This window comes from Cydia pomonella, chromosome 1, assembly GCF_033807575.1.
Source record: "Cydia pomonella isolate Wapato2018A chromosome 1, ilCydPomo1, whole genome shotgun sequence".
NCBI classification, from domain to species: Eukaryota; Metazoa; Arthropoda; class Insecta; order Lepidoptera; family Tortricidae; genus Cydia; species Cydia pomonella.
The window spans coordinates 15,802,250-15,828,431 of record NC_084703.1 but is presented as its reverse complement, the minus strand read 5'-3'; the positions used below and the strand labels follow the sequence as shown (position 1 = coordinate 15,828,431).

Here is a 26,182-nt window from a genome sequence, read left to right as displayed (position 1 = left end):
GGTTTACCGAGATATGCTGATTATGGGCTTTAGACTTGACGGGTAATCGTGCTAGCCGTCTATTTTCGATAAGTAATTTACACGAATATTATTAGGTACTGTCATTACAGCAACCCTTAAACAATTACAGGGGCCACGTTCTTTGCACAGCATTCAGCATTATAAACTTGCAGCGTCAACCCTGATTCGTGAGGGAACACGACTCTTATTTTCTTAACAATAAAGAGCAGATGGGATCAATTTGAACACTTCACCCGTTTAACTACTTTTGCTGCTGAGTGTACCTACCCTTGTTTTCTCAGAATCTACATCGATCGACAGCATTATTTAGGAGTGTTATTTAGCGTAGCTATTGTATTACTTTAATAATAAATAGGTCATACCTACACAAAAATACCTATGTCCTTTCTAAAAGTCAGTTAATATGAGTTGTATACTTGGATTAGGCAAAGTAATGAAATAACATTTGTAGTTAGCGACAAGAAGTCACTATTGAAATGCCTACTAAAAACAGTCGTTTCGCAGCGACACGTCCTCTGCTGCTGCTGTCTAAGGTCGGGTTCCCACTTGTACCTTAAGGGTCAATTCATAGCTGTCAAATATCAATTCTTACAGCTTGCCCGCTCAAAAACTTGTACATATTGAAAAGTTAAGTACAAAGTATAAGTAGGTCAGTAAATTGTCACTGTGTACAGTTGATTCTTGGCTGATTCTGTTACATTTAGCTATGGCATTCATATAAGTCCGGCCAGGCCAGACCTGATGTGTAGGTACCTATCTATGCAGCACGACTCTGTGAGAATGCTGTGCTGAATACCTACGCATCTGTTGTGAACTGGGCTTTAAGGTACTTGTAGAAGGCCGGATCCTTCATAGCCCTCCAACAGTAAAATATCAGTATCTAAAGGAAGCTAACCGATACTTACAGGTTATTTGTTGAGTTCTGCACATTATTTCAGGGGCATATCCAGGAGTTTGGGTTGAGAGGGGCTTGAATCATGGAGAGGGGAGCTCATAGCTCCTCTGTGGGTATGTCTAAATTTTTTCATGAAAGGACTCAGATGCTTTGTTTAGGGTTTAGCCTTGCCTTCCCTACCCCCTAAATCTGCTACTGTGTAATTTTATTCCTACACAAGACATGTACTTGTTAGCGAAAATAGAATAGAATACAGAGCAGTAAATAAATACAGTGGTAATCGAATAAACACTTACCAATATGAAGGTTATGCTTTTTCTGTTATCTGTATTTAATAAAACACAAACAGGATACAATTCGAAAGTACTGTTAGCACAACAGTACTTATAAATTAATAGTAATTATTATCATAAGTCATTAATTATAATCATTAATTCTATGATAATATACCTTCATACTACAAGCCCAGGGTTGCATTTCTTGAATGTCCCTATAATATTTAATAGGTGCCAGGAAATAATCTTCAACATAATTCCATATTTGAATAATGAAAACTAGAGATGCCTAGAAGATTTTGATAGCCCAGTCTGTGCAAGTGTTAAGTAAACATATAATTTAGAAGCTTGATGTTTAAAATAACACTTGCACTGTCTGGGCTGTCAAGATCGCTGCCAACTTACCTTGGTCTGCTTCTAATTCTATCTATTCTGATTAGTACATTTGAGGACATTATTAACATTTTGTCAGCCATTAGGCAAGTAGTTCCTTTTACATATTAAAATTGAAAACTTCAAACTTAAAATTGAAAATAAAATATTTACTCCATTTGCAAAGACCAACATATTACACCACCACCATATCATATAATTATTCCTTTACTCGTATCAATATATTACGATAGGAAAAAATATATGTTACATAATGCACTAATTACGCAATTATATTTATTTGGGTGTTTATTTCAAGTTCGCTCACTAGTTGCGCTAGGCGCCTACCGATTATTTATGTTTACACCAACACCATGTTTACGGCACGACTCGCACGCCGCTTTTCGTCGCGGTGGAGCCGGCCTCGCCGATCTGCCATAGTTAAACTTTATTCTTGACAATACATTTTCTTAATTAAATACAATCGGTTAACAAGTTCACCAAAATAATTTGAAAACGATACTACCCACAGTTTTCAAACGGTCACTAACGGTCATTCGATGCCGCCGGCTCGATTAAATCATCCCTAAGCTTGATCCTTACATAATTTTTCTTACGTAATAACCACGTGAAGAGGATTTCATTGTTTTATAGCTCACCAGGAGCCTAATTCCACTTACAATTACGTAACATTATTCTATAACGTAAAAATGATCTTGTACATCTATACCAATTCGTCGAGATTTCAGAAGGTAGCTTTAAAGTAAAACTATTTACTATGTTACCTCGGTTGTAGTAGACGGCAACGGCATTAGAAGCTCGCTGACCGGCGGCCACATGATATAAACTCCGCTTTTGTTTTGGGTAATCAGGATGTTTAAAAACTGCAAATCTGAAACTATTTATAGATGTACACAACCACGTACTAACGGACACTTATCAGAACTGACTGACGGTGACGAATAAGATGGTGGGAAATTGAAGGAAGGAGAAAATAGGAGGGGGCATGAACTGTCAATGTCAAATGAATCATAGACAATTTAAGGCGAAGTTGTACAAACGTAATGAATAGAAGAAGATAGAAGTAGTACAATTTTAAAGTACTCATAGACGGCAATGCTGAACCGCGATCTTGGCCCGGTCAGCTTGTCTCTTTTCGCTTTCACTCATAGCTGCATCCTTAACGTACGTACGCCGAACCACCTTCCACTCGATCAAAGAGGCCTTGGACAGTACAAAAGTCACATTCCAGTACGCCCGTCTGTTATTACTTTTACCACTGCAAGGTTCAAGAAAGAAAATAAAAAAAAACATGTGTACTCTGTCTATGGATGGTTTTCTTCCAATCTTCCACACAACATGAAAGATCATTCCTAGTTACTTTAGTCGTGTTGAAAATATTTATCGTATTGTGAATTTTACTGTGTAATTAAAAACGTTTACTTGTTTTCATAATAGTCGTAGTGGCAGCTATTAAACTCCGATTGTTTAACTTGCTTCTGGTTTCTATAACTCGCTAGCAGTGATAAAATTATATGTGGACGGTGATACGCATGCAGGATTTGGAATACGGTGGTCATTATTAAAATACCTATCTTCTACAGAAACAGACGCTTCTATTGTCGTTTTATGTCAGTTACCGCGAAGTAATCGTAACCCAGCCAATGACGACCACTTTTGCATTCTACATCTTCATCGTAGTTAGTGTAAAGTTGTAAATTGTGTTATTTTGATACCTAAAACTAGCCCTGCCGCTTACCATTAGTAAAATGGAAGACGACGGAGATGATAAAGATGACTCCAAAAGGTAAGTGCATCACAATTGTTTATTATTTCAAACAACAAATTTGTCCTAGGTATTTTTTTATTTAGTGTAATACTTGTTTATTCACCTTACACAGGCAAATAAATAAAATGTGTAAGCATGTCGATAAATCACAGAAATATTTTATAAATAAAAGAAACATTTAATTATCTGATAATCACACTATAACCTCCTAAGGCCCTGAGTACAAATTTTTGTACATATTCCAAAATCTATTTTGAACTTATATTATGTAACTAAGGGTTCCAAATACAAAAACAAAACAATTGCTTCTGGATCTCAGGAGGTTCACACACTAGTTAGTTAGTGCTTCTGGGCATTTTCCGCAACTCGACAACCATTGTGCCTATTTTGCGTGAAACGAGGTAGCGCTACTCTAACCACCCCAGCTCCTCCACGAAGCCTAGCAAAGTTTTCAGGCTGCTAATTGCCTCTCCTAGTGTGCACGGATTCCCTAGGTATTTGTTCCTGTATACTTCTACCTGTTTGCAGTCTAGGAGAATATGTTTTGTTGTTTCTTCTTCTTCCATGCACGCTCTGCACATGGGGCTGTCTGTTTTACCCATATTGTGTAGGTGTTTGTTAAGTGTGTTATGTCCTGTAATTAATCCTACTATTTTACGTAGTTGGTGTCGAGGTGTTTTCAGTAGTATTTTGGTGAGTTTGTGGTTCAGTTCCGGTAGAAAATCCTTGGTCTGCCTGCATGTGTCCATTTCATTCCAGTATTTATTGTGCAGTTGTCTGTGATGTAGGTCTAGCTGGTTGTGTATATAGGATATTGGTAGGGGTATGATGGGCTCGGGTCCATATGCCGTCGTTTCTGAGCCTTTCCTGGCCAGTTCGTCCGCTGCATCGTTTCCTCTTGATCCACTATGCCCCTTTATCCATTGAATTGTTACTTTGTTGCCTTCTTTGCTCACTTCCGTGAGGCTTCGATGACATTCGAGTATGAGCTCTGAGTTAATTTTGTCGCTGCATAGCGCTTGTAGTACTGATTTACTGTCTGACAGTATTAGTATATTTTCGTGTTTCACCTGTCGTCTTGTTATAGCATTGCAAGCTTCTATTATTCCCACACATTCAGCTTGGAATACCGTGTTATGTTCTCCCAGGGGTTTTGAGATGTGTATGTTCAGGTCTTCCGAGAAGACACCACATCCTGTCCCTTCAAGTGTTTTTGAGCCGTCTGTGAATATTCTTAGGTTTGTTTGGTCTAGTCCTTCTTTAGGATCCTCTGTTAATGATATGGCGTATTCTTTCCAGAAGATCATAGTTTTTGGTGTTTTGTCGATGGGCGCCGCCAGCATGGGTAGTTTCGAGATCATATTTTCATAGATCTTCTTGTGCGATGAGCTGAAGGATGTCCATAGGTTTAGCTTTTTCAACCGAAGAGCCGTGGCAGCCGCTTCTTTTTGTATAAACACACTATATTTATGTATATAAGTAATTGATGACCAGTCTGGCCTAGGGTAGTGACCCTGCCTAAGCCAATGGTCCCGGGTTCGAATCTCGGTAAGGGCATTTATTTGTTGGATGAATGCAGGTATTTCTTCCTGAGTCATAGGTGCTTTCTTTGTATGTAAGTATGTATTTATCTAAAGACATATGTTTATCATTGCCTTGTACCATAGTACAAGCTTTGATTAGTTTGGAGCTTGGTTGATCTGTGTAAGATTTTCTCCAAATATTTATTATTATTATATTGTTTATTACACTAGCAGCTGAAAGCTGATGCGTGTATATCACTGCACTTGTTTTTTATTTATTAATGAATTATTTATTATTAGTAATGTAACAATGTGTGTTTTACACTGCATTTAATTTGTGCTACAAATTGCAAAAATAGTCACACGTCTTTGCTAAATAATGAACTCTGGCAATGAGACCCTGTAATGAAGGGTATTTGTGGGGTATGCAAACCCCAAGGTGATTGTAAAGGGTTTGCAACAAGACCAGCATATCATCAGGTGACAACCAAAACTCACTAATTACCACCACAAGTTCATAGCCATAGTAAACCATATTGGTATAAATTAAGGTATAAAATAAAGTTGATTTTTGTTTAATTATTTTTTGTTATGACTTAAAAAAGTGAGTCAAAAAAATACTTTAGGAAAAAGCTGTCAACAATGTGGGAAATTTATTAGGGGTACATATTCCTAATTATGGGTTATGAGTTTGAGATACCCTACTCTAATGTAATAAGTCTTGAATCAAACTACATTCTGACCCAACAACATGTAATCATTTTAGGAGGACTAGAAATATGAGTGAGAAGAAAAGAAGAGACCAGTTTAATCTCCTAGTCAATGAACTGAGCACTATGGTGTCTTCAAATAATCGGAAGATGGATAAATCTACAGTCTTAAAATCAACTATATCATTTCTGAAAAACCACAATGGTAAGTTCCATCATTTTTAGGTTACATATTTGCATGAGGTTATGCTTATCATTATGCTATTGTCCTGTGAATGAATGTTTGACATTCAGAGTTTTTTGATGAAAAAAATAGGTAATCACCTTTAGTTGGTCTTTTGTATTGTATTTTATTTTACATAGAGGATACCAATACATATACATAAGAACTTAAAGCAGTTGAATTTAATATGCACATTATTATGCATTATTTTAAATAAATAATATGATTTCTTAATAATATTATAAATGAAAAGTAACTCAGTCTTTTTGCCACCACATGCTGAAACCACTAAACCAATTTAGATATGGAAATAGTCCTGTAGTTTGAATCATAACATATATGTATTTGTTTTTAGCATTAGTTATTATACCAACTGGCTTAATTTAGGGTATTAATTAGGAACTTGGGTGTGTATTGTGTTAACCTGTCTATAGTTCTATGCAGGAGTATTGTGTGACACCAACATTGTTTTTTTAGGTGCTTAAATAAAAAAATGTATTATGAAAGTTTTACGTTAGTTTGATTAATTGGTTACCTGAATATACTGCTTATTCCAATAGGCTACTTCTCTAGTTATTAGCTATTATGAGATTATTTTTGGTTCCATGTATCTCATAATTAAAATATAACATTTCTTTTAGAAATAACAGTTAGATCAAGAGTCCATGACATACAGGAAGACTGGAAACCGGCATTTTTGTCAAATGAAGAATTTACATATCTTGTTTTGGAAGCACTTGAGGGCTTTGTGATGGTCCTCTCTGCTAGTGGGCTTGTTTATTATGTATCGGAGAGCATAACATCATTACTGGGTCACAACATGGTAAGACAAATTTTCTATTTTAGATATGCTCTGTTTACATAGTTTTAGAAAATAATTGAATCATGTTTAAATTGCAGGGTGATGTGGTCAACAAAAGCATCTTTGATTTAGCTTTTGAGGATGATCACCCGAACTTGTACAATATACTTCAGGGCCCCGGCACAGCAGTAGACACAGTACAGAGAGGAAACCAAGGTAAAGAAACAAGTACTTAATTAATAATTTAACTATATATCTGAATAGTTTGCTATATTTTCTGCTCTGGAAATTGAGGTAACTTTTGCCACACTAATATTTGATTTTTCAAAAGAAAACAATGAGCTAAAGGCCTTTTTGTGTAGTTACATAGTATTGTTAAAAGTGCAATGCATTCAATTTATAAGCATTACAAGAATAATTAGACAAACCATAAACTTTTGATTAATGTAATAAATGGGTGAATCAACTTTTTTTGTTTTGTTATCCTGTCCCGTTGTCCAAGGGACAACAGTGGCACAGTTTGTTTGAAGAGACGTTGTATGCCGTTCTATTAACATGCTTAGTAGGGGGCCCATTATGGACATTCGTTATAACGACCACAAAAACGCAAGTTTAATACATTTAAGTACCATAAAATCAGTATTTCAATGAACTTTTGTCCCCTGGACAACTAATCGTAACCATGGCAACGAGTGACGCTAAAAAGTTGATTCTCCCAAATAATTCATTTTAATTAACCACTGTGGCTGAATGTGCAAATTAAAAATCAATGTAGATTATTATTTATGAGATACAAAATTCTGAAATATAATAAAGTGTATTTTATATATATGGCTGTAATTTTGGATATTAATTTGCTGTGCTTTTCTGCTCTGCGGCTAAGCTGTTCCTGTCTTGTAACATTTATATTGAGTAGTTAAGTTTTCATACATCCTTTTATATTACCTATTGTTGCTGACTGTTCCCCACGTATCGTTTTGCGAAATATGACCAAAATGCGAATGCGAGTATGATTGTTTTCATTTGCTTACCATGACTGAAAAATAATGACCTTCATCTATAATAGCTCTATTCTTTACTATAATATTCCAATTTTGATATTCGCGATATGTCCAGTGGCGGCCATAACATTTTTTTTAAAGGGGCGAAACCTTCCGCTTATGACTGGCGCTCAATTTTAGATACAGGCGCCTTTTTGATGGGGTTCCCGTCTGTCTGTCCGTCCGCGGCTTTGCTCCATGATCGTTAGTGCTAGATTCAGACCAAGACAAGTCTGCAATGATTTTGATAGCACACTCAGTACAAGTATTATTTTAAACGTCAAACTTCTATGAAATTATGACGTATAAATAACACTTACACTGCGTGTGCTATGAAAATTGAAACAGAAAGCTGCAATTTGGCAAGAATTTATAAATCTATCAAGGATGTATTAACATCACCCGACTTCTGAAGGGTGTGTATGTAAGTATGTATAAATTGTATGTTGGTATATTTGTGTCTTATGGTCATCGTAGCGTCAAAACTATTGAACCAATTGTCGTGAATTGTTAATTCGTTTTTTTTTTGAGTTCGTCTCTTACCGGCGCACGGTGTCAAAAAGTGACGTATACCCCTTATTCCATTTAAAGTATGATATTTATTGGTTTATGATTAGCATTTGTTGAGGGAAACCAAATTGTTGCATTAATGTGTACTTCCCGTTTTTGTGTCGATGATTTGTTATGTAAAATAACGGTAAAAATAGCGGTGATACGTTGCACATAGCAACAGCGAACAAACAATACTTGTATGTACCGCAATCTGTTTTATTTTCTTGATATATATATTTGTTTTATGTGCTCTGCTAAATGTTATTATGATATGTCCGTAATGTCAATGTCGCAATCTTACAAAATTTTCTCATCACTAATGTATTATTTTATTCTTAATGATACATACCGAACACATAAAATTAAGCATTTTTATAATGTTGATTATATGTTTAAATAGAAAACGCTCGAGTATGTTGTTTTTGGCACTTATTTGTTGATGCTTAAGTTTACATATTATGCCACCAAAGTGTAAAGTACTTCCTTTTAAGTAGGATTAAAATTAATACACATAATATCTAAGTTCGATGTGTAGAGCATTCAGCATTCAGTCCGCCATATGCACATTGTTTAGTTATGGGGCAATAAATATTCAGGTTCAGGAACTTAAGGTTATACAAGGTTTTCAACAAATAGTGTGTTTTATTTTAGATAAGGAGATACGGTTCCAGTGTCACCTGAGACGTGGCACGCTAGACTTCAGAGACGAAAGCACGTATGAACTGGTCGAGTTCAGTGGACATTTTCGTGAGTATCATCAGATACATATTAGTACTTACATTTCTGTATGCTTCAGTCATGATGGTTATTCGAAAACTCTCATGGTCACTAATTGTGTGTAATATACCTATATTACGCAAGGTGATGATGCTGTCCTTTTTTAAGGGTTATGTATCGTAAGTAAGTAACGGGGCCAGAATGGAAACCTTCTCGTCTGGTCATGACGGTCTGTTATTCAGTATGTCACCGGCCGTATACTCGTAAACTAAGTTGTTTTACTACAGTTTGTCTGACAGTTCCGGCTCTGTTAATGCGATTGCAATATTATTTATACCTCCTAAAAATCTAATGTTTATTTAAAACAGTCTTTTCACATTTACGATTTCAAAATTTGATTAATAATACTAAAACGTGTGAACCAAATCTATTCAGTTTTATGAAAAGACGACAAATGCGGATTTCAGTTTTTGAAATTCACATGCTCTAAATGTCGACTTTCGCTGTGTACGCACTCCTCTAACCTTTTACGCATATTCCTGGCGCTTTGCGATACTAAGTCATAAGCCTTTGAATTTGAAATGGGAAATCTGTCGGTGCCCTGTAAAATATTAGCACACATGGAGTCTCAAGAACTGCTCACCACAACTGTTGGTTTATCTTCGAGACGACACAATATTGCAATCGCATTGAGTAGAGCCGCACCAACCCTCTTATAGATGAATTTTAAAGTATATTATGAAGAGACTTTTTTTATTTTTTTGGTAATAATGTAGCTTTGTAGTAATAATAGTTAATGAATAATAAGAGAAATTCCAAAGACCTTTGAGTGGAGTTCATTCAGTTTCACTTCGAAAAATATAAACACCACAATTTGTCCTCCTTTAGATTTTATACCACGTACGTGACATACGTATCTAAAATCTTTAATAAAGTCATAAGGCTATTTAGGTCGTGATGTTACACCGTTTTTTACTTACCTATACAATAATATTAATTATGAAAAGTCTCTTTGCCCGCGACCGCGGACTCTTGTATACCTTAGGGTTAAGCACGGGACAACACTTACTGATAATCGGCAACGTTGACAACTTCATTTACCTAATCTAATGTGTTTCACTTTTAAGGTACTAACACAGAGCCGTTAGATAAGGAAGACTTGCCTTATAGAACGGATCACGAATCCAGGTAAAATAAGCATAATTCAATACTAAATGACTTTGAATTTCTCTGAAATGATGCGTTAATTTCATGTATTTCCCCTATAGATTCTGTCATTCACGAAGACGAGTGCCTCGACTTGTATTGTTATGTTATTAAAGGTTAGATTTGACAAATCTGCGCGTCATCGTGGATGTCACGAATTATACAGGATGCCCAGTAATTATTGGGTAACCTTCTAACGCTCGACACATTTACAATTTCAATTATTAAAAAAAAAGTTTAAAAAAATTTGATTGAAAAAAAAAGTCTGGCCTTAACAAATAAAGATATGGCTTAGATGGTGATTGAAGTAAGGTGCTAGCTAGCTATTAAAAAAAGACAGAAAAGTTTGATTATCTCGAAAAACACGAAACTTTTACTAGACCTATGAGTGCATTATCTGGATCAGCCTAGGGTGCTGTCGGTGGTTAGAAGGTTATCCATTAATTACTGGGCATCCGGTATAGGAGAACCGCCCTTTTAACCATGTGTTTCGTCATCGAGTGGCATTTATATAAATAAAATATTATCAATACTTAGGTACCTACATTTAAACCGTACATACACGTAATCAAACAACTAGAAAATTCACGACTTAAAAAAGTAAGATTAAAATATATTTCGAAATAGAAATCAGTAAAAGTATAATTAATGTCTGTCCTTTTATAATAGATGTTGTATTTTTCACGTACACTGTGATACGCGGGACATCGTGCCTTAGCTAAGGGCACCTGTAATTCAGCTGTAGATCACGCCCTCTCGCCATCTACCGACACGAACAACGCCCAGCAGCAACCATCGACAAAAAAATTACAATTCCTATTTTATTTAAATTGATGTCATATTTATTTATATTACTATTTGTTAACTTGTTTTAGTTTTCATACAAATATGTTTTTTTTTTCTTTTAATGTTGTTGACATAAATAATTTCATTTTTAAGCACTTAGTCTGATACAAGATGCCTGTGCTAGGGTATATTATACGGTACATGTGGACTGTGCGTGTCTTATGGCAGACACTACAGTTGGCACCGACTTAAAACATATTTATTGGAAGTCCATATAAAAGGGATAATATTTTATGTTTGAAGACAGTTTTCTTTTATCATAATAGTCTTTGTAAATTTATTTAAGAAACCTTAGAAAGAGTTCGTTCGGAAAGAATAACTTTTATTTTAGGTACTAAAGCCGCTCAAAGCAAAACGTGAGACTGAAGTCACGCGACTTCAGTGGTACACCAAATAAATATGATCTAAATTCTAAATTTAATTGTGAACTGGATCTAAATTTCACTAAATATAAAGTTAATGAATATCGGAAACGGAAAAAGTGAAAACTATTTCACTTAAATTTTAATTGAATGAAAATAATTAATCTTAAATTGCAACCGTGTGAGTTATTGTGATTACTTTTTGCAATGTATTTATCAGGGCTAAACGTAATATAGTGCCAATTTGACAATATCATTCAAGTTCAAGGGAATATTCGAAACTGTAAGTGTAATACTTAGTATCCTATATTTGTTTTATTAGGTGTGATTTGTTCTTGCCTTGAATGTACTACATATTATATTATATTCCCTTTGAGTGACCTAGAGTCACTAGATACATTATTTGTAATACTCGATTCCTACCAATAAACAAGCCCTATTTTGTAACAATTGAGCACTTTACAGTATATAAAATCATGCCAAATAATTAAATAAATAATATGGCTTAAGAACTAAAATATATGTCATATACGAAAGAAAATGAGACCAGGGCCTGCAGTGCCTGGGGTGGGATCAAACCAGCTTTTGTATTCGCGCGGACGGGCTCACTGTACTGTCAGCCAAGTCTAAATACAATGTGTGTGTGTGCGTGTCGCAGATTATTCGTGTGCACGGGGCGCCTGCATACACCGCAGCTGATCCGCGACGTGTCGCTGGTAGACTCTAACCGTAACGAGTTCACCTCACGTCACAGCTTCGAGTGGAAGTTCCTGTTCCTAGACCACCGCGCGCCGCCCATCATCGGCTACCTGCCCTTTGAGGTGCTCGGCACCTCCGGCTACGATTATTACCACTTTGACGATCTAGAGAAGGTTGTCAATTGCCATGAAGCTCGTAAGTTAATACGGTGATACATTTTTTTTAAATTGCTAATCATGCAAAAAATTAGCATAGATTTGAGGTCCAATGCAACATAACATTTACAAATCGTAATTCAAATTAAACCTGACTATGACAAAACCAAAATCAATTTCTCCATGTATCCTAAATCTTTGTTAAATTGTACAAAAATGCTTGTTTTTTTTTACAGTCATGCAAAAAGGGGAACTAACGTCTTGCTATTACCGGTTCCTAACAAAAGGTCAGCAATGGATTTGGTTGCAGTCACGGTTTTACATTACCTACCATCAATGGAATTCGAAACCAGAATTCGTAGTCTGTACACACCGTGTTGTAAAGTAAGTATACCTACATAAATATCATTATACCAATAACTTTGCCAGTTAGATTATAATGGTTATTTTCAACACACTTGTTCAAAACGGCGTTTTTATTCCACCGATTTTCATATCTAATATCTCATAATCCTAAGATATTAAACACGCGTGCTTTTTCAGTATATTATAACTCGTTCTTTTTCATTCTATTATCCGATTGAGTTAAGAAGGTAATTTTATAACGTGGACTGGCCGGGGCCGGCGGCGGGGCGCGGGGCGGCAGGCAGTATGACCGATGCAACACTGCATACTAACCGATTTAAGGTGGTTCGATTTTCATACAAAAAACAATCGCTATTTATTAATTAATTACACAATATTATTACATAAATAGTTGCGCATCTATCTACTTTCGAATATTCATTTGCGCTAAATTAATAGAAAAACTTTGTTTCATACAGAAATCATTCAATAATCAACGTTATATTTTTATAAATTTTACTCATGTGTGTGTGACAAATGTCGTGTACAAATACATTGCGGCGTTGCCACTCCATGCTTCGGACGGCCATCGGCGCGACGTTGCGATGTTTGACGCGTTTTTAGCTGACTCTGTCGACACTGACACTCAGTGTGACCAGGCGTACGATAATTGTCGTACATGTACGATAATTTGGGCCCCGGTATGACGTAATGTTCCAAAGAGCATTATCGTACACTAAAGTACTATAATTTCAGCCCTTGGATGATGCCACCTTAAAAGTCTAGTAATTTGAAGCAAAATATGACACTTTCTCTCAGAAATAGGCTAAAATTAGTATCTTTTGGGTGTTCGGCTCCTTGGTGTAAGTTTAAAGTTTAAAATGTCACAATTTCCTGTATACCGTTTGAGTCTATCCCAAAAATACACAAACATAAACAGATTTTTTGCGCAATTTAGACGAAAATTGTCTTTTTTTTATTATTAATTGGAAATTTAAGCTTATTTTGCTAGACATTTTTAGGGGCTGCCTTTTTGATTGGCGTACGATATTTTTTTCAACGGTACAATAATATTGACACTCAAGTACGATAATTCTCTTCCGCTCACCTGGCAACACTGCTGAAACTTGACATGACCTGGGGGCCTACCGCGAAAACCTAAATTCGCAAATTGCGGGGATCTTTCTCTTTTACTCTCACTAAGACGTAATTAGAGGGACAGAGAAAAATGCCCGAAATTGACGAATTTCGATTTTCCCGGTAGCCGCCCTGGTGCTTGAGGTACTTGATAGAAAACAACGCTGCCGCATGTTCTGAATTGTGATTTTATGTGTTTTTGGATTGAAAATGATAGCAACGTCTAAATCAAGTTACAAAAATCATCGATATTCTGGTCCGCGAAAAACCAGGAAAAGTGTAACTGTAATTGGAGTCTACAAAAATGACCAATTCATAGAAAATATGACCTAGAAACTAGTTCACTTTTATAAAACTCAATTTTGCCCGAGATTGTACTTAGGCGAATACCTAAGGGAGCTAAGATCTTGAATAATTAGTTGGCTAATACATATATGACTCCAATATGGACATTTACATCATAACTATTATACCTAGTTGGTTACTAAATTCTGTTACTCGATTTCTTTCTTTCTTCCTAGCGTTGTCCCAGCATATTGCCACGGCTCAATGGAGCTTGGGGTCCGCTTTGACAACTAATCCCAAGATTTGGCGTAGGCACTAGTTTTTACGAAAGCCACTGCCATCTGACCTTCCAACCCAGAGGGTAAAACTAAGCCTTGTTGGGATTAGTCCAGTTTCCTCACGATGTTTTCCTTCACCGAAAAGCGACTGGTAAATATCAAATGATATCTGTTCTGAAGTTCTGGTACTCGATTTGCAACCTCTTTATTTCCGTTAAAAGAAATGCTACCGAAAAAATAAAAAATGACATAATGTGGTGGATTTGTGAGCTATAATTATATACCACACATAACGCTTATCTCGTCGTATCGATAATGAATTGGGGCCTAAAAGAGAATCGTAGGTATTCAAATTTTTTGAAACGCTTATATTACTTTCTGTATTAACTAAAAGTTGCCTTAAAATTCAGCTTTTATACTAAAAACGGCTTTAAATATGTTAAATTAACAAAATATATTTTGACAGATGCTTTCGCGCCCAAAACGCTCTTTGAAAATTGTGTGACGTCACAGTTTATGGTTTGACACATAACTACATACACACGTAGAAGATACGAACTGTCAACTGATATTTGTCATTTGTTGTTAATCGCCTAACTGTCAACAGTGTCAATCCGAGAGTTGTGACGTCATCAGAATCTTCAATGACGTTTCGAGTTTGGTCACGTGACGTGTGAAAGATATTTTAAATTCAATATTTACAAAAATATGGTCATTACAGGCCCCCTAAAAGTAGTTTAACATGTTCTTATAATCCAAAAGAATTTTTTGGGATACAATTATGCCCTAAGATTTGTAGATGGAAACAACCCTATTGCGTTGCACAAATGTGGGCACCCACCAAACATGATTTTGAGTGTGTCATACTCAGGGCTAACACAGATTCATTTCTGTGAAAAAGGTGTGAAAACCGGAAACTGGAAACCGTTCTCGAACCAATAGTGAAGCCCTTAAGCCACACCCTATTTCAAAACCAGCCATGGATCTTTGAACAGGACTCAGCTCCTGCACATAAGGCAAAAACAACTCAAGCCTGGTTTCGAAGGAACAAAATTGACTTTATTGCCCACGAAGACTGGCCGTCCTCCAGCCCGGACCTTAACCCCCTGGATTATGCCATATAGCAAGTTATAGAGGAGAAAGCCTGTGCTAAACCCCACACAAATCTTAACTCCCTCAAGCGGGCCATAGTTAAGACAGTGACGGAATTAGACATGACAATCGTGCGTGCCGCTATTGATGACTGGTCTCGTCGTTTGAGGGCCTGTGTCAAAGCCAGAGGAGGCGATTTTGAATGATATTGTTATATGTAATTCCTGATTTTGTGTACTTCATTTTAATATATACTTAATTAAACTTTCGTTGGTATATTTTATGTAGATAAAGATTATTGCAGTAACAGAATTTAATAACCAACTAGGTAGAAAACAATGCAATACATAAACACATAAATTGGATATGATGTGATCCGTTGAATGAAATTGACAATAAATAAAATAAATAAATAATTTTCTATCTCTAGGCATTGTGTGAAACTTCTAGTTGTGTCAAAATATCGGGAAATCAATAATATAAACAAACATGGTAAATATCTCATTTCTTTTTATAATGGTTATAAATAGAAGGCCATGCAATTTTGTAACTCACTGTAATTTAATTAAATGTATCGTAAAAAAAATGTTTTAATTCTACTGTAAAATAGTACCTACTTTTTTAAAGGCTGGGCAGTAAGGGATTGCTTTAATTTTAGAACAAAACAGCGTTTTTTTTTGAAAAAAATTCCGGAAAATCTGACTTACAAATTTCGACTTTCTTAGGTTCATTCTACTTAGAATCTTCTCCACCCTAGCATTAAAAAAAGATATCCTAAAATATCCATACCATTACGTCACATTTTAGTGTGAAAGGAATATCAATGTAAAACTAAAATTTCAATACAAATTTTCTGGTTTTTTTAGCACGAGGACTGATTATGCTAGTGATTCTGAGTTGGAAGAACCCAAAAATATCATGATGTGTGAGAATCAGATTTTTAATATTTTTATGGAAAACGCTCATATTTCTCATAAAATAATTTATTAATAATAGGTACTTGATAATACTGATAACAAAAAAAAAAAATGAGTCTCGAACCCACATCCTCTTGCATGTATTTCCTCGTACATACCGCAACGCTATTGAAGCCTACTCACGCTGTGCCAAATTGTCTACTACAAGGATCCCAGTAAGACTGTTTGAATGTGTGAGTGATACTTAGAAATAGAGTCAAGAAACATTCTGTCGACATTAAGGGGTAGTTTTTGTACAATGAAGTGTTCAATGTTTGTTGTAATAGTTCAATATTTATTTAAAGAGTGCGCTAAACATTATTTACAGTATAGAAATACCAAGACTACTCCACAAAAAAATTAAAACTTAAAATTTGCAATTGTGGCGCCATCTAGTGAGGTTTAAGCTTTGGGTAACCTAGTCGAACCACCTTAACAATTAAAATTTGATTAATATGATAGTTTCTTTTTTCCTCGCAAGTGTGTTGAAAAACGTCGTATGAAACGCGTGTGCTATGGGCATGACACACATCGGCTTTCTTATTGCGCGCTCGCTTGCAACTCGCGCGCACAATGTCGTGTAATGACCCACTTAGCACTCTTGTATCACAATGTACTATTACGATACAAGAACTACCGAAGGGAGTGTTTTAAATCGACACGAGTTGGGAATTACCTATTCCCAAGTGTATCGTACAATGTTTTACAGTACATATGTCTCTTTAAAGTTTCCACATATGCACGCAAAGTGCTCATTCCCGCACGCGTGCGGGAAAGTAGCACCATATGTACTGTAAAATAGTCTTTTGTCATCATGCCGATTGCCGTTTTTTTTTGTATTCGCTCAACCCTCACCAAATGGTCTGTTAAGTGTCCAGCTTGGGAAACACTTGAAATCGGTTAACAGTTTTTTTTTATTTAGGTATTCATTATATAATAGAAATATATTTTTTGTTCAGTTACGCTGACGTAGCAAAAAGCGGGAAACAAGAAACTGTCGAGCCGGAGCCCGTGGTGCAGGAGGTGCTTCCCGAGGAACCGAAGGAGAGCAAGGCGGAGGAGCCGATCGCGGACATGTCCCCCACTTATATGTCCGAGGCGTGCGACTCCTTCGCCGCCTCCTATTCTGCCGTGTCGCGAGTACGTTCGTCTCGCTATTCTGATCATTCATTTATTGAAATAAGTAGTTATAACGAAGAGTGGAAAGAAGGAGATCCGAGGCAGAGCCGGTGCTGCTGAATAACGTTGATTGATTAGGTGCAACTGACCCTTAGTGATTTTTGTATTTTCATAGTACCTAATCTTGCATGACGAAAATTATCAGTTCGTAAAGCTGCTCATGAAAACCATAAGAAGATGACTGAAGAATTTTTCAGCACCACCACTTTACACTACTTACACCACTACACACCACTACACACCACTTTTACGTTAAGTAAGGTTGAGCAGCGAGCCCATTTCTCGAATTGTATTAGACTAATATTATTAGTGTGTTGCTATGGTAACGCATACAATTTGACAGTTCGTGTGACAATAATAGTCGTCTAATACCGTTCGAGAAATGGGCCCCAGCGTGTGTTCCTATTGGTGGTTTTTTTCACGCACACTGCTGTCTCTCATATCTGGTGGACGTGATAGTTGTTAGGAATAAACCTATCACTATTTAGCAGAGATCTATAGCACAGTTATGAGTAAACCAAGAAAGTGTATACTAAAAATTTATTGTATTTACATGAGAACTGTTATTGACCGACTTACATAAAAGTAAACAAACAATTCATAGAACCGTTGCTATACAAATACAAATTTGACAGGGTTCCGTCTACTGCCAGTACTGTGGCCCCTTAAAATAGGCGTAACCAGATTCTACAGATATCACATTAACATAATATTTGAATAATAGTATTCTCTAGAAGGTCTAGTATAGCAAAACTTACAAAATGTAGTGATCGTATTATGGTATTATTTTCTTGTACACTAGACTTTGTGCATTTGTAGCCGGCGTCAGTAAAGTCGGCGTCAGGCAGTTCCACGGGTACGACGGCAACAACGGGCGCGCCGTCGGTGTACGCGTCGTGGCCGCGCACGTGCACGCGCTACGCCAGCTCCGAGTCGTCGCGGTACGCGCCCGCCGAGCCGGGTCGGTACGCGCCCGGCTGCGACACCGGCTCGCTCTCCGGCGAATCGCGCTCGTCGCAGCGAAACACTACTCGCTCGGTCAGTATCTATTGATAACTAATATTATGCGCTACGCCAGCTCTGAATTGACATTCGATTGAACAAAAAAGGTACAAAAATTGTACAATGTGAGCCATAGAACTGTAGTATTGCCATGATTGCACCTCGTTTCACAATTACAACACAACCATTCAGCTGAATGCGACCATCAGAAAAACAGAAAATGGAATATTTAGCATGTTTCAATAACAATGTGTAAGTCAGGTTAAGTATAATTACTGTCATCCCACAATCATTCATCCAAATGTAATAATGAGTTCAGTTTTTTTCCTTCAATTAGAAGCGTGCGTTACGAAATACCGAGTTTGCCAGTTATGGTGACGGTGGACTGATGACGTTCCCGCAGCTCAAGAACGAGCCGATGCTTGTGCCGCAGCGCGCGATCGGCGCGCAGTACCTGGAGCCGGCGCCGTACGTGGGCGCCGTGAGCGTGCCCGGCGTGCCCGCGCCGATGGTGTCGGTGGTGCCGGCGCTGCCCGGCGTGCTGCCGCTGTCGCTGCCCTCGCTGCCTGTCATCGTCACGCCCGACCAGGCGCAGATACAGGTGAGGTCATCATTGACTATTCCAGTGATTGTTAGTATCACAGCATTTATTGGCAATGGCAACATAGTTGAAGTAAAGAAATAGATATTGCCTGGGTGCATATAGGTAGTTCTTGTAGGAAAAAAGAAAACGATCGCAGCACTTGATGTCGCCAAAGGTGGCGAAATTCCGAGCGGTGTTTTTGTCTAATATCATCTTACTTATTTTTCATCACACTTGCTCGAAAAAGATCTTATTTCATGCACGTGTACTGAAGGACAAAGGGCTGTTTTGTTCCCGCGGGAGTTATGGATTGTGAAAAAAAAAAAAGCTATAACTCCCTAGGGAGTTATATCTTGTCTTTTAAATTATGTCACTTATTCATACAAACCAAGTAGCATAAATGAGTTTTACTTTTAAAATACTGACATTTATAATATAATATTTTTGTTAATGTTTAAAATTATTTAATTTAACAGCCATTTAAAATATTTTTACATAATTTTTCAACTGTGGCTGAATGCCGAATAGGTCTGTGCCTTCGATGCTTAACCTCTCAAGAAATTACAAAATGGCGGACGAATGTTTGATATGTCACCGTATTTAAGAATTATTTCGCTTAAAATCTAGTTTTTTCTTCGCAAGTGTGATGAAAAACATTGTATGTAATTCCGGGGGTAAGAATATTGCAAACTCCGGTCTTTAATTCCCTCGTATCCAAAATTTCACTTACCCCCCTCGTTGCACAATGTACTATTGTTCACGATTTTTGCTTTACAATCAGTACAATCACAGATATAAAGGGGTCACGATATCTGTTGCGTGGTAGACTGCAATAAGACTGGCTGAAACAGTAATTAAAATTTTTATAGCATGGAAATTAGACTTAAGAATAAAATAGATAGCTGCTGTAAGAAGACTTAAGTATTTGTGTGTGTTGAAAATAAGTAATGAGTAATATTTGAGGAGAATATTATTATGCGCTTTTATACATAATCGTTGACGTCCACGACAAAGAAGGAAACCTAAACATTATGAAATTATCAGCAGTAAATTTTGCTAATTTTAAGTAGTTCATTTTTTTAAATCAAATGCAGTCGTTGAAAATGAAAGAGCGATTTCATGTTTCCGCCTTTTATATTACATCTCGCCTAAAACTTTTTCTACTGTGTCTTCTGAGATAATTTATGAGGTGTTTCTCGTAAACATAGTTTTTCTTTAAGTTTTATGAGCTACTATACCTTCTTAAATTGACTTTTGTTCAATACTTAACTTTTTGATTTAACTTGAGGTAGTTAAGTGGAATTTCCACTTTTGTGTATTTGCCATTCTTACAGAAATTTGTGTCCCATAGAAAAATCTCCGTCATAGGTTAGATTGTACTGACTTCCTGACTACCCAACGTAAAATCCAGTTTATTGGTATAACTTATTCGTAAGATGATATTTCTCAAAGCATAAACACAAGTTGTGAAATTGGATATCCAATTGTGGCATTGTAGAAAACGGCAAGTGAAGATTATCAAATCATGTTGTCCATCATTTTTATATATTATTTTTATTTTATATTATTTTGACAGTATATTCCTGATCATATTTAAAGATTAAAATGTCCTATAAACTTTTTTGGAATTCGCCTAATTTCTGAGTTAAAGCCACTTACAAAAAAATTAAATCTTTATATTGTTACTAGTGCAAAACGCCTTTTAATTCCTACCCGCTCCTTTTTATTCGAAATAATACGAAATAATCGGTTGAAAAAAAAAATTAGGTACCGACAACCGGGGTGAATAGGGATGGCGAGGTTTATAGGGACACAAAATGTGACTTACAATACATATGGTGCTACTTTACCGCACTAGTGCGATAATTAAAGCATAGTTCATATAGAATTGGCACATAATTAGCAATGTTTAAAAAATAATAATTCCATGTCGGGAAAAAAAATGACAATTACAGTTCAATCACCAACCTTCAAAGTATTAATGGTGAAAATATTATTTTTGTAGCTTTATGCATTTTAAATTTTCCGACCATGAAAATTAAGAACAGGAGATTGATCGTGCACAAATACTTCGAAAATTCTTATCGATCCTGGACAAAGACAGCTAAATCGCTTAAGATGCGAAAAGCTAGTATTTGTAGGGTCATAAAACGTTACAAGGAGACTCTATCAGCCGACAGGAAAATACAAACTAATCGGAGGTCTGGGACAAATAACAATTTTTTTGGAAAAAAGTGCCAAGGTCACTCAAACAAAATTCAGGACGGTCTAATTGCGATTTATCCCAAAAATTCAAAGAGACTTCTAGAAAGATAAAGATGATACACCTCAGAGGTGGCTATAAGAGCTATCGAGCAATAAAACAGCCAAATCGGACTGTTAAACAGATCCGACAAGCTAAAACACTAGCTCGACTATTGTACGACCCAGTATTGACAAAATTCGAAGGTTGCTTGTTGTTGGCCGACAAGACGAATGTAAAACTCGATTTTAATCAACAACTCGGTTCGAAGTTTTATATGGCCAATAATAGAGGTAATTTACCCGAAAAATATAAGTTCGTAAAACTTGACAAGTTCGCAAAAAAACATATGATATGGCAAGGAATTTATAACTGCGGCTGTAAGACGAAAAGTTTTATAACATAGTCAACAATGAAGTCGGACCTTTATATTAAAGAGTGCTTAGAGAAATGAGTAATTGGCATTTATTAGAACCCATAACGGTCCTGTGAAATGTTGACCAGCATTAGCCAGCTGCCACTACTCAAAAAAAGTTTTGGCATGGTATGCTAATAATCAGGCCAATTACATACCCCGCGAGATGAATCCTTCGAATTGTCCCCAATTTCAATCTATCAAAAACTACTGGGCAATCATGATTTTTTTTTAAATAATACTACTTAAATTGTCCAGGGTATCAATTTATTGCGATCTACAAAAAATCAACACGCCAAAAATGTCGACAAAATTGTTGTGCAGAAAATGACGGGGGTCCATTATGAAAACAGTTCGTAATTATTTACATAACAGATATTTTTAAATTTTTACATATTTGAAAGCTAAATATATTACTATTTCAAATTCACCAAACATAACTTTCTTATTTTATTAACTTAAAAAAATAACAATCTTCTAGTGCGTACCAATTCTATATGAACTATGCTTTAGCACATTACGTAACTATGTCAAAAATTTAAAGGGCCATATGTACTGTAAAATGTTGTACGATACACGTGCGAATCGTCAATTCGCAACTATTATCGATTTACAACACTCCATTCGGTCGTGTTTTAATGTGTCCCCACTCGTTGCAAATTTCCTATGTTTCGCATCATTTGAATATAGTAGTAGATTTTGTATGATACAATTATGATGGTTTTTTTAACAAATTGTCAGGTAGGTAAATCGCATCACATCACAAATCACAATCACATTTTAAGTTTTGTTTCTATTCACTCCAGCCATCCCTATTAACCCCAACTGGCGGTATTTAATAAACACGTTTACATGTCACTACCGTTACACACTAATACGCCTAACGACTATCTCTTCCGCCTTTACGCTCCTCGAGTTGCTGGGCAGCTATTCGATATTTGTACAAGCGATCATATACATAGAAGGTTTATCTCCGTGTTTAAACTTGTATCGATCGCAACGACAATACGAATAGTCGCGGTTGGCGCTCGGTATTAAAACGTATTGTGGTGATGCGAGCTAGTGGCCGTGGCAGGAGCAGCTGCAGCAGAAGCACGAGGAGTTGCAGCAGATGATCGTGCGCCAGCAGGAGGAGCTGCGCCAGGTCAAGGAGCAGCTGCTGTTAGCGCGCCTCGGCATGCTGGAACCTTTGCCCGCTGTGAGTACCGCCATCTTTGTACACTACTCTTGTACCAGAATGCAAATGTCGTCCATGGGTCATCTATGGCATATTCCATCATAAAATATATAAAATCAATTGTCAACACACACACACACAAAAAATAAACAGCCAATAAATAAAATTAAAAATATTATATCAAAAATCGGCTTCATAGTAATTGTTAAAAGTAAAGTAATGATGTCATGTATGGCAGCGAATTATTCGTATGAAAACAAAATGCTTAAACAGGACACGTTAAAGGCCAGGATCTTCAAGGCGCTTGGCACACTGGATCCGATTCGCACGTCGCTCCGATGTTTGATCGAGACAACGCGATGTGGGAATCGGATCCAGTGTGGTAAGCGCCTAAGATTCTGCATAGGCTAGGGATGTGCGCAGCCTCTAGCCGAAGCCCAAGCTTCGTGTGGGCTGAAGGTTTGGAGCTACTGAGCGAGGCCGAAGGCCAAAGCTGCAGGAGGTCTGAGATCGAACACTGAGTCATTTACAAGACCTTGCATGTACCTTATTCCACTGTCGGTGCGTCTCTAGGTTTTTTTTAATCATAATTATATTAATATTAATCATAATGATAGATATAATATAGGTGTTATTATCGGTGTTACAGGTGCCGAACCCATACCTAAACAACGAGACACAAAACCCGGCACGGCTGCCTGCTGAGCTGGTGTACGAGGAGTCGGACCGCGCGCTGGCCGTGGCCGGCTTCCCGCCGCCGCCCCCGCCACGCCCGCACCCGCCGCAGTGACTCCCCACACCTTCCACCCTGTAGCCTGCTATGCTACCCTAGTAGCTTATCAGGCAATGAAGCAACTGATCTTATTGTTATAACCACTTCTCATAAATACTTCACGTACCTATTATAGTGGTCATTCGATCCGACGCCTTCATGATTGACCAATTTATGTCGATTAGTCGGCCACTTGGAGGTTTCAAAGCGATTTTGAAAATCGCCTTTGATCTCCGTTACCTCTCGAAGATTACTCCTGACGGAGATGTTATGCATGTGTGCCAATACCAATGAAAATGTATGTGATATTTCGATTTTCTTTATACGAAACATGTTACATAATACTGTAATAAAATTATGAAGTTATTTTTTTATTGTATATTATACATATTTTAGTTCTCATAGTCATAAAGCTCACCCTGCTCATGTATTTTCTAATTTGGGTCCTTTTATACGAGATAACTTTTTTTTAGCAAAATGATATAGTGCTATTTCAAACATGCCATAAATAAACTGTTATTAGGGTATATTACTAATACTTATTTTTAAATCGGCAGTAGTATTAATTTAGTATTTTTGATGAAATGGTGGAGTTATTATTATATTTCGCTTAGTCGTCACATCAATGAACTCGCTGTTTATAAAGTAAAAAGTGACTTGTGTTGTTAACTTGAGCGCTACAGCAAACGCAACTCAATTAAGATACGTATGCCATGGAAATCTTATAAATACAAGTTGAAAGGAATGACGTATGAATGTTGTCAGATTAGTCAGAAACGAATATATGTTGAAACAGTCCAGTGGCTGCGGACATCGATTGTACAAGACAGAGTTAAATGTTTATGAAGGTGGCACATGGCGACTTTTTGCAGAGATGCAGTCGCAAAAAGGCTGCGATACAGTCTTGCTGCTGCTCGCTGGTCATATAGCCTCGCACACGTAAATATGATACTGCATCGCGACTATACAGCATCGATACAGCCACGATTTAGCATCGATACGGCCTTTATTCACTCTTCCTATACCCGATGTAGAAGCGATGCTGAATTAAAACAACGCGACTGTGCGCTTTTTTCGCGGGTTGCAAATTCGACAAGGGGCCACAGAAATGTCTGGCGACAGAAATGCTGCATAAAGTCGCCGTGTCCGACCTCCCTTAGATCTGAATGCAGTAGTGTTTGCAGTAACCTATATGTGGTATGTGTTTGTGCTCTTAAAATATTATGCGGCTGTGTATATTTTGATTATGGAACTGATTGAAATTTATTTTTGTAAATATATTACCGATCCTACTAAATGACAGTGTACGCTTGACTGGTTTTAATAATAAATATCATTTATATTATTCATTTACTTGTTGGCTTATTTTGTTGCATTTGTTTGTAAAATGGTTTCACATTTTATTATATTTCATAATATATATTATTTATGATGAATAGAAATATATCTTATTGTATACATATGATGATATGACTTAGTATGTAGTAACGTAAAACAGGGTCAGTAGAATTCGTAGAAAACAATTGTGTATCTTCTAAGGATTTGATAAATAAGGCTATGCGAACATTTATAAGTTTTATAACATCTACATAAGTGCAACGTAGTTTTAATTTGCCCTTATGTAGGTATTATCTTAGTTAATACGTTATCTCTAGGGTTCCGCACCCGAAGGCTGTTGACTGGAACCCTATTACCAAAGTGCAGTTGTCTGTATTTATGTTTGTGAGATGCACTTATAGAACTGCTTTAGATAGATTTCTTCCTTTCATTACAGTTTGACGTTAGATGTGTTTCACAGATTTTACATACATTTATTTTATTATTCTTAAATGTCAATTCTTAGTGGCGACTGTACACGACAAAAAAAGTGCGATTTATGGCAAATTATGATGATGATTGTCCTTTTGAATCAAATTTTTGATGCAAATTTTGACTGGGGTGTAAAATTCGTAAAATATTTTGAACTTTCATTGTTTAACTAAAGGTTCGAAATTCAAAAACAAAACAACTGCCTCTGAGTCTCGGGAGTCCACATTATAATGAGGAATAAAAAGGGATTTTTTATTAAATTATTTATTTTTATCTACTAATTAAATTGATAATTGTTTAGAATATTAGAAAATTAGACGTCCATTTAATTTAATTTTTTTAAGTTGTTATGTTATTTTATAAGAAAAGGAATAAATCCTTAATTTGGACGAAACTGATACCAAACGACCACATATCTAAATCTTTAAACAAAATTTTGCGTTAAAAATGAGATTGCTAAATCAATCAGAGAGTCAAAAAGACCAACTCTGCTAAAGGAAACTCCATCATTTGCCTACTCCAATTTTCTTTCTTGACAATATTTATGTTATCATTTTTACACTTAGTATTTTTTCCTTTTAGACATAAGTGACTATTATTACTATTGGGGTTTTTAGGCCTTTGAGTGCCACGTCCACCAGCTAGTGATCTATTGTGACACCCCTTTAAAGTTCATTACTGATGCCCGTTGAATCCAGGAAATTCCAGATTCTTTGGGCCGTA

At 36.5% G+C, this 26,182-nt stretch overlaps 2 protein-coding genes across 4 annotated transcripts in view; one reads left to right on the top strand and one right to left on the bottom strand.

Moving 5' to 3' along the window:
• LOC133516635 (uncharacterized) overlaps positions 1 to 2,852 on the bottom strand; it is a 56,500-nt gene extending 53,648 nt beyond the window's left edge. The window contains exon 1 of the mRNA XM_061849653.1: positions 2,349 to 2,852. Coding sequence (XP_061705637.1) covers positions 2,349 to 2,402 — 54 coding nt within the window. The 5' untranslated portion in view covers positions 2,403 to 2,852. The remainder of the gene's footprint in view (positions 1 to 2,348) is intronic.
• An 80-nt stretch (positions 2,853 to 2,932) lies between these two features.
• On the top strand, positions 2,933 to 24,999 carry LOC133516652 (circadian locomoter output cycles protein kaput). Of its 3 annotated transcripts, none has more exons than XM_061849676.1 (13): positions 2,933 to 3,370; positions 5,642 to 5,790; positions 6,450 to 6,631; positions 6,709 to 6,826; positions 8,854 to 8,949; positions 10,047 to 10,107; positions 11,992 to 12,227; positions 12,424 to 12,571; positions 17,240 to 17,420; positions 18,279 to 18,497; positions 18,799 to 19,062; positions 22,783 to 22,899; positions 23,528 to 24,999. In XM_061849676.1, exons 1-13 carry the CDS (start codon positions 3,333 to 3,335, stop codon positions 23,666 to 23,668), a joined length of 1,950 nt encoding a protein of 649 aa, XP_061705660.1. In that variant the 5' UTR covers positions 2,933 to 3,332; the 3' UTR covers positions 23,669 to 24,999. The 3 variants fall into 3 exon arrangements, with proteins under 3 accessions (XP_061705660.1, XP_061705655.1, XP_061705666.1); XM_061849671.1 differs by having other exon boundaries at positions 22,765 to 22,899; XM_061849682.1 differs by having other exon boundaries at positions 2,934 to 3,370; positions 18,865 to 19,062; positions 22,765 to 22,899.
• The last annotated feature ends 1,183 nt before the right edge of the window (positions 25,000 to 26,182 follow it).

Bases quoted from the DNA above. Each gene is read 5' to 3' on its own strand.
- LOC133516652 (XM_061849671.1), top strand. From the start codon at position 3,333: ATGGAAGACGACGGAGATGATAAAGATGACTCCAAAAG. The intron at 5,791-6,449 runs GTAAGTTCCATC...CATTTCTTTTAG, and splicing joins ATTTCTGAAAAACCACAATG to AAATAACAGTTAGATCAAGA. The intron at 6,827-8,853 runs GTAAAGAAACAA...GTTTTATTTTAG, and splicing joins AGTACAGAGAGGAAACCAAG to ATAAGGAGATACGGTTCCAG.